The sequence below is a fragment of the Aspergillus foveolatus genome (genome assembly GCF_047715535.1).
Source record: "Aspergillus foveolatus strain CBS 279.81 unplaced genomic scaffold BDW70scaffold_1, whole genome shotgun sequence".
Taxonomy (NCBI): Eukaryota; Fungi; Ascomycota; class Eurotiomycetes; order Eurotiales; family Aspergillaceae; genus Aspergillus; species Aspergillus foveolatus.
The window spans coordinates 227,176-240,056 of NW_027396065.1; the positions used below are offsets into that span (position 1 = coordinate 227,176).

The window sequence follows — 12,881 nt, forward strand, 5'->3', positions numbered from 1 at the left end:
TCCAGAGATACTCGAGCCATAGGTGAATAACTCCCGCCAGATACCTGACGATGACAATTCCCAGAGACTAGATTTGATTTCTCCAAATACACTAGCTAGTAACTTGAGTTCAGCCCTGGGCACGGTCAAAGGTAGTAGGCAGACATTGTTGCGCCAAATTGTCGCCAAGTCACGGGATCGATTGCCGGCATTTCACTCTTTTTGGAACGACCAAAGCCGAAACTTTGACTGCCAACGCATACGCTACAACAATGTGGAAGCCTTCGAAGCCTCTCTCGTTCTTACTGGAGCCTTCGCTTATGCAGAGTAGACTCTGCCTCAAATGTCAGCTGCGCGGTACCTTTGCGGTCCGACCTAGAGCTTCTCTGCGTTCCTATACAACGCCAAGCAGCAACGGAGAGAAGCCGTCGGCCTCAACTAAAGCAACGACAAGCAGAAGAATCCATTTCCAGCAGAATGCTACTCCTCAATCAGCTCCTCCCAAGGCGCATGAGCCCAGAGAACAAGAACCAATCCCACTTTTAGACCGCCCAATTGGTTCGGCGATTCCCCCGCAGGAGGGTCAAAACACCGGGATTGACAAGCGGACATTGGGACAGCGACGAGACGATTTTGTGAACTATGAAAAACATATCAAGAGACGTGAAGAGCTGTATGTCATCGGCCTCCATATACTCTCTATTACAGTTGCTTACTATATCCCTTCAATTATTAGGACAAGACAAGCCGCAAAGCCATACTTCCGAGAATGGTCAAACATGCGATACAACGAGGGTAAGACCTTCGTGTCAAACTCGCGCTTATTCAAGCGTGACAAAGCGCTCTACTTCCCCAACCTGTACGGAACTACACTTGCATCGCCGCAAGAACCGCAGAACACCACATCCATACTCCGCGGTAAAGTGTCTGTCGTGAACCTCTTTTCCAGCGTTTGGGCAGAAAGTCAGGTCGCCACGTTTACTGGCCCCCAGTTCAATCCCGGTCTATATGAGGCATTTAAGGAAGGCGGCCACCTTGTGCAGAAGGTCGATATCAACGTGGAGGACAACATTCTCAAGGCGTGGCTGGTTCGGATGTTCATGTGGCGGATGAGGGGGAAGCTGCCCAAGGAACAACACCCAAGATACTTTTTGGTGCGCAAGGGTCTTGACGATGGCCTCAAGGAAGCTATTGCCATGATGAATAGTAGAGTTGGATACGTGTATCTTTTGGACGAGAACTGCCGCATCCGATGGGCAGGCAGTGGACCTGCTGAGTCCGCCGAATTGGAGAGCTTGAACAATGGCGTCAGAAAGCTTATCAATGAACGGAAAATCAGCCTAGGGTCCGAGTTGTCCGTGCAGCATCCGCAAGTACCAGGAAAGGAGACGAAGAAGGCCAGGGTAATTGAGCATAGCCGTTAATCATTGTATGTACATATTAGTGTGAGCATGTAAAATGTATAAGTAGCCCAAATCCATAAACTCCGACCCAATATTAACTTTCCGCAGGAAACAGATAGATGCAGGAGAGCATACAATTGCCAACCCATGCTACTAGCTGCAGGCGAAGTCGAATGGACGCTCTCATCATCGAAAGAAAAGCAGCATCAGAAAGCAAGCCCCAATAAAAGCTCCTAATATAAGCGCATCTCTCCTCCTTTTATTCCCTATCTTTCCGATCAACGCATTCACCCCGGGGATTTGGCTGGCAGCGCCCACAATCCGCCGGTTAATGCTCGAAAGTGTCTCGCGCTGCATTCCAAAGTTCTCATTGATTGCATACGCCTGGCTCAACACGCCGTCTATTACTCCATGGCTCTCATCGATGCGACGCCGCTCCTCGAGCATGTACTCTGATTCAGCGGCGGCGGGGTTCGAGGAGCGGTAAGCGTTGATGTCGGAGCGCACGTTGGAGAGGAGGTTTGCGCGGTCCCGCGACTCAGCTACCGCAGCAGTGAGGCGGGATAGTTCACGTTTGTGTTCTGCGAGGACTTCACGGTGGCGGGCTAGGTTGTTCTGTTTGAGAGCTGAGGATGTGAGTGTTGCCTCGGAATCGAGGAGGCGGGCGAGTTGGGCGATTAGGGATTCGCGCTGGTTAAGCAAGTTAATTCCGAATTCTTTGGCTTATATAAAGCGAGTACCTTTTCTAAGAGGTCTCGGATCTGGTGTTCATTGCGGATCTCCTCTTCTGCGGGCTGCGGAGGCAGCTTGGTCATGGAAGCATATTGGGAGTAGGTGTGAAAGAGGTTCTCGGTCTATCAGGCAAATCAAGTGTCAGTGTCCTCAGCATATCCATGGAGGATGAAAGCCCTGGTTGTGCTAACCGTACCTGAGTCTCGAGAGATCTGGCCTGCTGCCGCAGTTGTGCCCACCCAGCACCAGTAGAGGACGCCATGTATGGGAAGAAAACGACGAGTGAAGAGGTTGAGTAAAAAAAAATCAAAAGGTATACGATTAGACAATCGACTTGTGAATTATCCGTCCAGCGGAACGTAGTACTTGCAATCAAATCAATTCTTAAACTGTTACCTACCAACACTCTTCTACACTCCCGACTCAGACCATGGGCGGCGTCATCGCATCAGCCTCCTCACCAGCCACAGTCACGTGAAAAGCAACGCCCGCTTAGCCGCCGCACCACGCCAAGGAGCAAAAAAAAGCCCTAGTCCCACAGAAACTTCCCAAATCGACCCGGTCCATCTTCAATCCTCACGTCGACAATCAACCATTCGACAAGATACCGCCCACCATGGTATGTACAGGGTTACTGTCAGAATTGCAGGAGATGAGCGTCAGGATGTCATGCTAATCCCGAAATTTCTATAGTCTTCCAAGGTCAAGGCTGGTCAACTCTGGGGAAAGAGCAAGGATGAGCTCACAAAGCAGCTGGATGAGCTGAAGACCGAGCTGGCTCAGCTCCGTGTCCAGAAGATCACTGGCGGTGCTTCGTCGAAGAGCCTGCGGATGTGCGTTTGATTTTCCCTGTTCACAATCACAAATCACACCAGATGTCAGACCCTTGGAATGGAAGGATGCGAATTGGGAATTGGAAAGAATGTGCGTTTTAGTCGGATCGCGTCGCATCGATACCAAAAATCGGCTCGAAAAATGGGAACGTACTGAAGAAACGAATCAAGAGGAGGGTTCTGAAGAACTGGAATTTACGACAAGGAGGACGACCGACCGACCGACCGAAAGCATTCGATCCGATCACAATTGCACCTTCCATTCCTCACCAACTGAATACATCAATCTCAAATCCCTAATCTGAAGGAATACTGATGATTTCGTCCGTAGCCACGACGTCCGCAAGTCGATCGCCCGTGTCCTGACCGTCATCAACGCCAACCAGCGATCCCAGCTCCGCCTCTTCTACAAGAACAAGAAGTACCTCCCTCTTGACCTCCGCCCCCGCCTCACTCGCGCTCTCCGCCGCCGCCTCACCAAGCACGAGGCTACCCTCAAGACTGAGCGCCAGCGCAAGAAGGAGATCCACTTCCCTCAGCGGAAGTACGCCATCAAGGTACGAAACTAAAACGCCAGCATAAACAGCCTCCCCACACAACTGCTTTTCTGGGCATTGAAAATCAAGGCAGGACTGACGTGTCATGCACAGGCGTAAATCCAAAAAGGAAAAGAATGGATCGAGTCTGGATCTTGATGATGGAGTTCTGGGACGTCGTTTTGACCTGGCCCACCTGTTGTAGAACAGGAGGTCTTAAATAAAAGACATGGATAATGTATCTTAGAAGATAAGATGCAGGTCGATCTTGAATGAATCCTTTGCTTGCAATGACAATTAACATCCCTGGCCGTCTATCTTCCATTAGGTACAAACAGCTACCCACTCATATCCTTCCAAGTCCACAGAGCGTTACGGAATACTATTCGGGTTGAATTACTTTATACATTGCTTTCCGGTGGATTGTGTAAGGCCCCCAAAATTGGAACTGGTTTTAATGGCTTTCCGGTCGTATATAACGTGCTGCCGCCGGGCCTTCCGACCGCATTTCTTAAGGTCTCCGGCTGTTAGCATATAAATAATGCTTTTTCCTCTCTACTTCGTCATGGGACACGACTTCATTTCACAATTGTTATGTATTATATATATCTACGGGCTCATTCTGAGCCCTTTACACACTTAAGTCACCACTATCTAATTACAACCCATTCGTTTTTACGCACACCCACACCCACCAAACATATCTAGCCAGGCAATCCCCCCTCAAGATTCCACATACCGCCACAAATACAAGACCTCAGATGCCCCAGTTTCAGTGTCATCTTAAAGGACAAAACTGAACGCGGCGGATACATTGCCTCGGAAACCTCACAGCACCGAACGCACCGTCTGCTCAACTGGCTACCATTGCCATTCCTTGCACCCAACCCCATGACCGCCTCCACACTTCCTAACCCGCTTCCCTTCCCAGATCTAGAAGCTATAGGCGTCTTCTTGATTATATCCACGTCCCTTTCTCGCCTGTACAGTTCACTCCTCGCATCGTTCCCAAAACCCAGCCAACCATAATCGCCCATAAAAATGGCCAGGCGGTCCATTTCCCCCCTCATAGCGGGGACCGTTTGGCGGAGGATCGTTGAGACAGCAGGAACAAGGACCGGCGGAATGCGGCTGCTAACAAGGAGTTCCTTTTCTGGGCCGGGCCGCTCGTTGTCGCCGAAGCCGGCGCCCGTGTAGGCGTGTTTGACGGCGGAGTCCACGCCGGCTAGGAGTTTCTCGTAGACGTCTGTGCGTACGGGGGAGGAGTCGAGCGTTTGGCAGATTTCCGTGTAGTAAACGCGGGAGTCGCCAGTGAGGGGGGCGTTTGCGTAGCCGGCGTGGATTCCGCGGAGGCCGCGGCAGATGAAGCGGAGGAAGGCGCGGGACATGCTGGAAAGAAGGATGATAAGAGGGAGGGAAGTGGTGGTTTTCACTAAGATATTTTAGTATACGGTCTATGGAGAGTGGGGTGGTACGGACGCTTCTGGTTGAAAGCTTCTTGGTCGGAAGAGACGCTTTCAAAGTCATCTGCAAGGTCGAAAAGCTCGTTTAAAATGTATAAAGAGAAGTCAAGGGCCCATTTGGTATTTCCGAGGACCAAGCGGAGGACGTCTGGGGGGAAAGCAGTCAGTAAAAGCCGTTAGAGCTTGGATGGCGGAATCACCTGGATCGTGTGGTTCAGGTCCCTGGACCCCCTTGTTGTATTGGAAAAAGGACGGGTATATCATAGCAGCCTGACGCAGTTGTATGATGGCCCAAGGAACATTAGAGGCAATATTGCGAGCCTTGAGCTTGCCCTTGAAACCTAGCGCGGCCTGTATGCTTAGAGCACGAGGGATATATGGGTGATTCATCAATTTATCCTGCTCGGTTGTGAAGTTGCAGTTGATGGATAGTGCCCGATATACCTCATTGAGGAAAGCCGTTTGAGCATCTATGAAATCGTTAAGAAGGGATCAACCATTTGTCAGAAAAGACTGACCTGGAGATAACTGGCGTATCAATATCAACAAGATATCGTCTGTGTTGACTTCGCCACCGCAACCCCGGCAGAAAGCTAATGTCAAAGAAGCAATAGCTGCAGAGAACTTGTCTGTGACCACAATTAGACATGTTACCGCGATTCAATGGATATCACATACTCTCGTCGTAATGGCCACTCTCTGCTCCGTAGGAGTGCTCCATGATCCTAAGGTGCGTTTGCCCGTCGTTGTCCAGTCCCACAATGAGGCAGGCACTGGGTGAGAAGCTCATATGTAATGCTACTCAGAGTTAGGTAAGCGCATTATAGAGGGTTAGAACGACGAACCTGAAGGTTCCGGCGGGTAGTGGAACCCTGCCTGAGCAAGGCTAGTAACTGTGTTTGCATCGTCGATGTCATCAAATGCAGCCATGGTCTTGGGGTCATAGAAAGCAATTGAACTGTCGTCGTAAGAAACCGCCAGGACATTACCATATTCCGTCTGATCGACAGAAATAACATGACGTTCCGAAGTGATATCGTCAAGGCGACGCAGTACAGTTTTTGGCTGACCTCATGTTAGCTAATGCTAGCTAATGCTAACGGGCAAAGAAGTAACGCATACCTTGACCTGTCCATTACCCTTCTTGGAGGGCACATCATCGAATTTTGGGTGAAGTGTCATGAGGCTAGTTTCCAACTGCCAGCGGACAATCACGCTAGCCGGTACTTGTGGCTGCGGATGAGGAAGGATGGCGTGAGGGGGGATCGAGAAAACAGCCACAATCCAAGGATTTGGCGTCGATCCTGCTGAGTTATCGGACGCAGGAAGTATTATTTGTAGAGAGGTAAGGCAGTAGAGAGAGCTCGTGAACGGGAGCTGCTCATCTGGGTTCTCGCCTGCATCACGGTTGCTTGGAATATTATATGGCACTTCAACTTTCATGTGGACAAGGCGGAAGCTCGGGGTAGGATATTGCTGGGAGCCCTGCTTCTGCTGCGTGGGATCCCACTGGGAAGGTGTCCACTGAATGCTGACTCGGTAAAGAGATATTCTCTGACACGCTGAATGCGTTGCAACCAAAATGCCTGCTTGGGTTGTCACTAGAGCTGCGTGAGTAAGAAGCCTGTCGGAATAGCTTGTGTTCTTCAATTCCGTTGTTATCTCGGCCCATCGACTATCTGGGTTTTGGTAGAGAAGCTTCATAACTCCAGATCTGGTAATGCAGAGTAATGCTCCTTTATGAGCAGGATGAAAAGTGCCAATCGGACGCCGTCTGAATGGCGAGTATGCCCAGCGGCCCTGTACCTTGGCCGCTTGGTAGAATGAATGCACCTGGGTACGTTAGCCTGCGAAAATCCTCAACGCTCGGCAAGGCATACCCACCGAACGGTATTGACTCAACCACATCATCCCAACTATCTGAGCCCCATCATCATCAGGGTCAAATGCCGCTTGACGGGTCACGTTCACGCTGTTCAGGGCGATTGGGATGGAGTAGATAGACACTCGACCGGACGAATCGGCCACGGCAAGTTCCGTACCTGATTCGTTCCAGCACAGATGAACAAGGGCATGACCGGAATGGACCTCTGACACCTGATTCAATGGTGTCTCATCACTCAGCAGCCATTTTCCATCAGACTGCTGGCACTGAAGGTGGCGGACGTTCACTCTGGTTGAGTCCTGTGAAATGGATGCAATGCATCCGAGTCTTGACCATGCAATTTTCCTGGTAAAATCAGTATGGCAGAAGACAAGTAGCAGTCCTAGGATCATACTGGCAGCATCCGATCAATTTCATCTCATCCAGACGTTGCGCTAGGCCTTTCGTAGAAGCAGTCGGAGTGCTCGTAGGCAAACCCAGCTCGAGTGAGGTGGATTCACCGAACAAATCGTCCACATTGATCCCCTCCTCCATGATCAATGGCATGCTGATGCTTGTTAAAAGATAGGGGGATTCTGCACGATGGTAATGTATAGAGCCTATGGATGGGTGAGGCTATAACACCCAGATATCATAGTGGGTGCGATCCACAAAGCGGGATGGATCACGGACGCCAATGGGAGAGTAGGAAGTCAGCGTGGGGTTGGATGTCTAGGAGCATCGAAGCTGCACGATAACAAGTTCAATCAGTCCCAGGACAGCAGGCATGAATCCCCTGATACCTACCTGTCTTTGCAGATCAAGGCATTTCATGGGTTTCATAAATATGAGCGGACTGAGGCTAACAGCATGTGGAGCCGCAGATCCGCCTTCTGATTACTTAATCATCCACCGAGTCATTTGTCTGCTATCACCGGGTCAACCAGATCTCGATTTTCGCCTATTTATTTTAATACTTCTTACTTTGCGGGCGGATACCAGAGATACCGTATCGCAACCAAGCCCCATCTCTGTAATTCATCACTAAGGTTTTTTTTATTATTTTTTAGTTTAAGAAGTAGTGTTACTGATATCACAGGTATACGGACTAGCTGGAGGGGGTCTCTCTGTTTATGGTGCAACAAAGAGGTTGGGCCCGGGGCCTTAGAGGCTAACCTGATTAGGGCTCTAACTGCAGGTCCGTCGCTGGCAGAGCAATCGAGCCAATCACAGCCCGAGAATTCTGCGACCGAAAACAACCTCTTCAGTGCTGAGCTGGAGGCCAGCATCAGTTCACCCCCATATATACAGACGAGAGTCGCGGAATCTTGCCGGTCCTGGTTACGTCAGGAGTATATATACCATAATACCACGTCAACGGTTTGACATCAGGGCAGCGTAGTTTAGTCTTTGACCATTTCTCTATACCTTCTGCTCCGCTCCTCCTCGTCCCCTCCAGTTCCATTCCCTTGTCTTCAGACTTCCGTCTGAATATCCAGGAATCCCGTGGGTCAAAATAAACACAGTGTCGGCTGCAAGCGAGAACCGTCAGAGCCAACATCTGGTCCTGTGGTCTGCCCTCCTCTCTCGTATCCCTCTCTTCCCCTCCCCTTCTCGCCCCGTCAATTTTGCAGTGCACTCTGGAGGTCGGACCCCATCACAGTCACGGGGTTCCCGCTTTTGAGACTGTCCCTCGACTCTTTTGAGTCGCTCTCTATCCGACCCCATCTGGTCTCTCCGTCTTCCCGCCAACGGGTCGAAGAATCTTCGATTCTGAGCCCCTGGAAAATTCCCTCCTCTCTCCCAGTCAATTGATGTCGGCTTCGTGATTGATCCTCCATGGTTTCCATCCAAAGGGCTTTCTAGTCTTTAGCGACTCTTGTCAGGCTTTGTTTTATCGCTTTTTTTCTGCTTTCTCTAGTACTCTACTCTCGCGTCATCCCGACCGGCGTCATCATGGCACCTCGCAAAACCAAACCCGCTACCAAACTCGCAGCCAAACCCACACCTGCGTCTACGGTTACTACCTCTTCTTCTTGTCCGTCTCCGAAGAGCCTTCAAATCCCAATGGAGATCGATGATTTTTCGTTTTCCGACTCGGAGCTGAGCGACGCTCAGTCACTCATCGAACCCGAAGGCTTCTCGTTGCTCTCCCCGGACGAGTCTAGTGGCGGCCGCAGCCAAGACGAGCTGCCGCCCGCCAGAAAGAAGCGCCGTGTGGCCGGGCCCAAGGAACGCCGAACCCAGCACCTCGATCTCACCCCCCGCCTGGGCTTTTCAGATTACGGTGACCAGGAGCCTCAGCTTAATCTTCTTGTCAACACAATCCGTAACCACAAGAAAATTGTGGTCATTGCTGGAGCTGGCATCTCCACATCTGCAGGCAGTACGCATCCATTCTGCCGTTCTTTTCACCCCCTCTACTCTCAAACTAACGGACATCTTCATAGTTCCTGACTTCCGCTCCGACGATGGCCTTTTCAAGACCTTGCAAAAGAAACACAATCTCAAGGCGTCCGGCAAACTCATGTTCGACGCTGCCGTCTACCAGGATGAAGCGTTGACCGCCTCGTTTCAGGAGATGGTGCGGTCATTGTCAGAAGAAGCAGAGAAATCCTCTCCGACAGCTTTCCACCATATGCTCGCCCGGCTAAGCAGTGACAATCGCCTGACTCGGTTGTATACCCAGAACATCGACGGAATCGAAACCTCTATGCCTCCTCTGGCAACTCAAATCCCATTGAACGTCAAGGCTCCATGGCCGCGTACAATCCAATTGCACGGAAGCCTTGAAAAGATGGTCTGTCAGAAGTGTCGACATATGAGCACCTTTGACCGAGTCATGTTCGACCGTCCCGACGCCCCTGAATGTCCGGAGTGTGTGTTGACCAACCAATTCCGTATGGAAACCGGCCAGCGCAGCCACGGGATTGGGAAAATGAGACCGCGCATTGTCCTATACAACGAACACAACCCAGATGAGGAGGCGATTACCTCCGTTATGAATGCTGATATACGCTCGCGCCCCGATGCGCTAATTGTGGTGGGAACCAGCTTGAAGATCCCTGGAGTACGTCGCCTTGTCAAGAGCCTGTGTTCGGTAATCCGGAGTCGCCGTAACGGAGTCACCATGTGGATTAATAATGAACCGCCCTCCGGCAAAGAATTCGAAGACTGCTTTGATCTGTTGGTCAAGGGCGACTGCGAGGAGGTGGCACGGCTTGCCCAATTGAAGCGGTGGGATGACGATTCCAAACCTATTTTCGACGAGTGCCAATCTGCGGATGTGGAGCGGGTAAAAAACGAGCAAGGGCCGCTTTCCGTCGTTATTACTACCCCCAAGAAGGCGAAAGTCCAGGCTCAGACCGGAATGCTCACACCATCATCCAGCTACGATGGCGACGTCGAGAATGCTTCCACTACTACTCTCTCAAATCCTGCAAGCAAAGGACGGAAGCTCACTGAGATCCTCAAGGCCAGCAAGAAGGATGCACCTAAGTCTGAGAGTGCCGGCGTCAAGAAGCCTGCACCTCGAAAGCGGACAAAGAAGGAGCCAGTCAAGAATGCCAAAATTACCACATTCAGCAAAGTCACTAAGGCTCAGAAGGTTACGCCCGAGGAGAAATCCGTCAAATTGGAAGAGCACAAGGCAATGCATCCCCTGCCACCGGGGGCTGCGCGTACAAATGCGCCGATGCTTCCTGGGCTAGCAAAGGATGACTCCAAATCAACACCGAGCGGCAAACGAGGCCAGCTCGAGACCATCTCCCCCGATCGCATCCCCAAAGGAATGGGCAAGTTGCTTAATTAGCGGATTCACTCTGTTTTGATATTGTTGTTCGAGATACCACTGATAGATATGCCGTTGGCGTTTCCCGCGTTCGTGGCTGAAGATGGGTCTCGTCGGATGGTTATACGGGATACGGGAGTTCAGAAGGCGTTAGAAGGCGCTCCTCATTGCACAAAGCGATGATATATTACTGTTTGGAGCATATTTAACGGCGCATTACAATATCAGTGTCCGTATGGTAGGGTTACTCGTATTATGTATGTACATCAATCACATCAAGCTATTTTTCAGCATGGATGGCATTTCCGCTCAATATACTGAGCTTATTCAATACCTTAACCCAGCCCTAGATCCCCCCGTAATTGACTTCCTGGTCCCTCTTCATCACTATCACTATCACCAGCCGCATCAGGGTCCACTAAGCGCCGTGCCCGAGCACCACGGTCTAGGTCTTCCACCCGATCAAGGTCCTCGTCTTCACCTCTCTCCTCTTCGTCTTCCTCATCCTCTTCCTCCGTAGCATCGGCATCCTCTTCATGCTCCTCCTCCAACTCATCCGCATCCCCACCATCCTCCCCTTCCTCATCCGGATCCTGGTCTTGATCCTGATCTTCCATCTCAATCTCCTCATCACCGTCCCTCTTCACCCTCTTCGCCTTTGACCCTCGGACAACGACCTCCTTCATCTCCGCATCACCACCACCATCCTTCGCCGCCTGCACCCCATTCTTACTCTCGGCACCAGCATCAGCATTAACATTTGTATCCCCATCACCACTCTTCCTCGGCTTCCTCTTCGCAGCCTTAAGGTCCGTAAACTTATCCAACTCCTTCTCTAGTCGCGGTCTGAACCCCTCGAATTCAAGCTCTGAGAGCGCGTTGAGGACGTCCGCAGGCGAGACTGTTCGTTTTAGTGTTGCTTCGTTGGCGCTGTGCACGGCAAAACATATCAGCGGTGTTGTTCAGGATTGCGAGTGGCAAGGGGAGAAATGCAAAGATGGATTTAGGTGTGAGAACACGTACTGAGAAGACAGATAAGAGACAAACACCGTCGCAGCCTTCTGAATCGCCAGCACGGCATCCTTTTGCACGGATGTATTCGGTGGCAGGACGGATTTTGCTAGTCGCAGGGTAATGGAACGCGGGAGGAGGTAATCCTTGACGCATTGATTAGCATTCGCCTCCTTTTTGTCTCCATGAAAGTGATTGATAAAGGATGTTCGGCAGAGATCAATACCTCAATTGAGACGCCTTCAGCGCGGGCTTTGAGTTGCTGCTCTGTTGCTTGCACTTGCATGGTGTTCGGCTGAGCTTGGTCTGCGTCTGCGTCTGTTGGTGGTGGGGTGGACATATTATCGGTTTGTCCCTAGTCCCCTATATCTTCATCCGAAGCTGTATATGTATCAGTGTCGTGGAGTCGTACGCTGCACTGCTAGGTGGCGGTCGTGGTGGTCGCGGGTCGGATTACAGCGCGGGGAGTCTGTTGCTTCTTTGACTTTTTGGCTCTTGGAGGTGGTTCGTTTGCCCGTCTAAGTCAGTGTTGAAGCTTCAGTCATGCAAATTAGATTTCTTTTGGCAATGAGCTGAAAACTTGTGCGTAGTTGTCATTGAAAGAAAGCAGGCGGTGATTTCATTGACACGACGGGACGCGATGGAATTGGAGAAGACTGCGGGAGCGCGTAGTATATCCACTTTCTACCTCTATACGCCGTAATGTCCCTTCACCTCACTCATCGAACTGGGTAAGCTCGTTTGAGGCTTAATTACGCATGTAAGTTCGACAGGAATATATATCTAGTCTCTAGTATTTTCTTAGATGGCAATATAATTCTGTTTGAATCGGAGTATTGATCCAAACCTGGCCAGTCATATAAAGAACGAAAGCTCATTGAGGGGCACGCACTCATGCACACCGCACACGCACCACAATGATGTACACTAAAGTGTGAAGGAGCCCGCGCTGTAGAGTTGATAAGCTCTTCCACGACAGATTGGGACCATGATGGGAGTTATGAGTTATACGAACGCATATGCATTGGTTCGACTTCGCAGCAGCTGGATCCCATCAATCTCCCCCACCAAAAGCACCCGAAGCCATGACCCCATTTACTCCCCTGAAGATGGTAGAGGAAATGGTGCGGGAAATTTTAACCATTATAGCCAGAGACTATAATAGAAAGTGCCGGCCATTGTAGAGCTGCCGTCGAAAACAGCGACCTCCTTTGAGAGTGATACCAGCAAATGCCATACATAATCTTAGCTTCCAATGGTATTCAATCCG

General features: G+C 50.7%; 6 protein-coding genes across 6 annotated transcripts; 3 read left to right on the top strand and 3 right to left on the bottom strand.

Moving 5' to 3' along the window:
- Positions 1-265: 265 nt before the first annotated feature.
- On the top strand, positions 266-1,639 carry BDW70DRAFT_1126 (mitochondrial ATPase complex subunit ATP10). Its single transcript, XM_073734579.1, has 2 exons — positions 266-652; positions 716-1,639. Exons 1-2 carry the CDS (start codon positions 300-302, stop codon positions 1,401-1,403), a joined length of 1,041 nt encoding a protein of 346 aa, XP_073600989.1. The 5' UTR covers positions 266-299; the 3' UTR covers positions 1,404-1,639.
- Positions 1,486-2,508, bottom strand: BDW70DRAFT_1114 (putative vesicle transport v-SNARE protein Gos1). Its single transcript, XM_073734545.1, has 3 exons — positions 2,311-2,508; positions 2,123-2,236; positions 1,486-2,072 (listed from the first exon to the last, which is right to left on the bottom strand). Exons 1-3 carry the CDS (start codon positions 2,374-2,376, stop codon positions 1,569-1,571), a joined length of 684 nt encoding a protein of 227 aa, XP_073600990.1. The 5' UTR covers positions 2,377-2,508; the 3' UTR covers positions 1,486-1,568.
- Positions 2,509-2,678: 170 nt separating this feature from the next.
- BDW70DRAFT_1129 (60S ribosomal uL29 domain-containing protein) lies at positions 2,679-3,824 on the top strand. The gene is made up of 4 exons (XM_073734583.1): positions 2,679-2,733; positions 2,808-2,947; positions 3,279-3,504; positions 3,598-3,824. Exons 1-4 carry the CDS (start codon positions 2,731-2,733, stop codon positions 3,601-3,603), a joined length of 375 nt encoding a protein of 124 aa, XP_073600991.1. The 5' UTR covers positions 2,679-2,730; the 3' UTR covers positions 3,604-3,824.
- A 1-nt stretch (position 3,825) lies between these two features.
- BDW70DRAFT_165461 (mediator of RNA polymerase II transcription subunit 16) lies at positions 3,826-7,626 on the bottom strand. The gene is made up of 9 exons (XM_073741755.1): positions 7,226-7,626; positions 6,831-7,176; positions 6,069-6,779; positions 5,792-6,011; positions 5,625-5,744; positions 5,465-5,575; positions 5,147-5,416; positions 4,963-5,094; positions 3,826-4,915 (listed from the first exon to the last, which is right to left on the bottom strand). Exons 1-9 carry the CDS (start codon positions 7,375-7,377, stop codon positions 4,188-4,190), a joined length of 2,790 nt encoding a protein of 929 aa, XP_073600992.1. The 5' UTR covers positions 7,378-7,626; the 3' UTR covers positions 3,826-4,187.
- Positions 7,627-8,508: 882 nt separating this feature from the next.
- BDW70DRAFT_125534 (putative SIR2 family histone deacetylase (Hst4)) lies at positions 8,509-10,770 on the top strand. Its single transcript, XM_073734893.1, has 2 exons — positions 8,509-9,196; positions 9,261-10,770. Exons 1-2 carry the CDS (start codon positions 8,767-8,769, stop codon positions 10,619-10,621), a joined length of 1,791 nt encoding a protein of 596 aa, XP_073600993.1. The 5' UTR covers positions 8,509-8,766; the 3' UTR covers positions 10,622-10,770.
- Positions 10,771-10,884: 114 nt separating this feature from the next.
- cbfA (putative CBF/NF-Y family transcription factor) lies at positions 10,885-12,115 on the bottom strand. Its single transcript, XM_073734625.1, has 3 exons — positions 11,838-12,115; positions 11,624-11,757; positions 10,885-11,530 (listed from the first exon to the last, which is right to left on the bottom strand). Exons 1-3 carry the CDS (start codon positions 11,949-11,951, stop codon positions 10,936-10,938), a joined length of 843 nt encoding a protein of 280 aa, XP_073600994.1. The 5' UTR covers positions 11,952-12,115; the 3' UTR covers positions 10,885-10,935.
- Between the last annotated feature and the right edge of the window lie 766 nt (positions 12,116-12,881).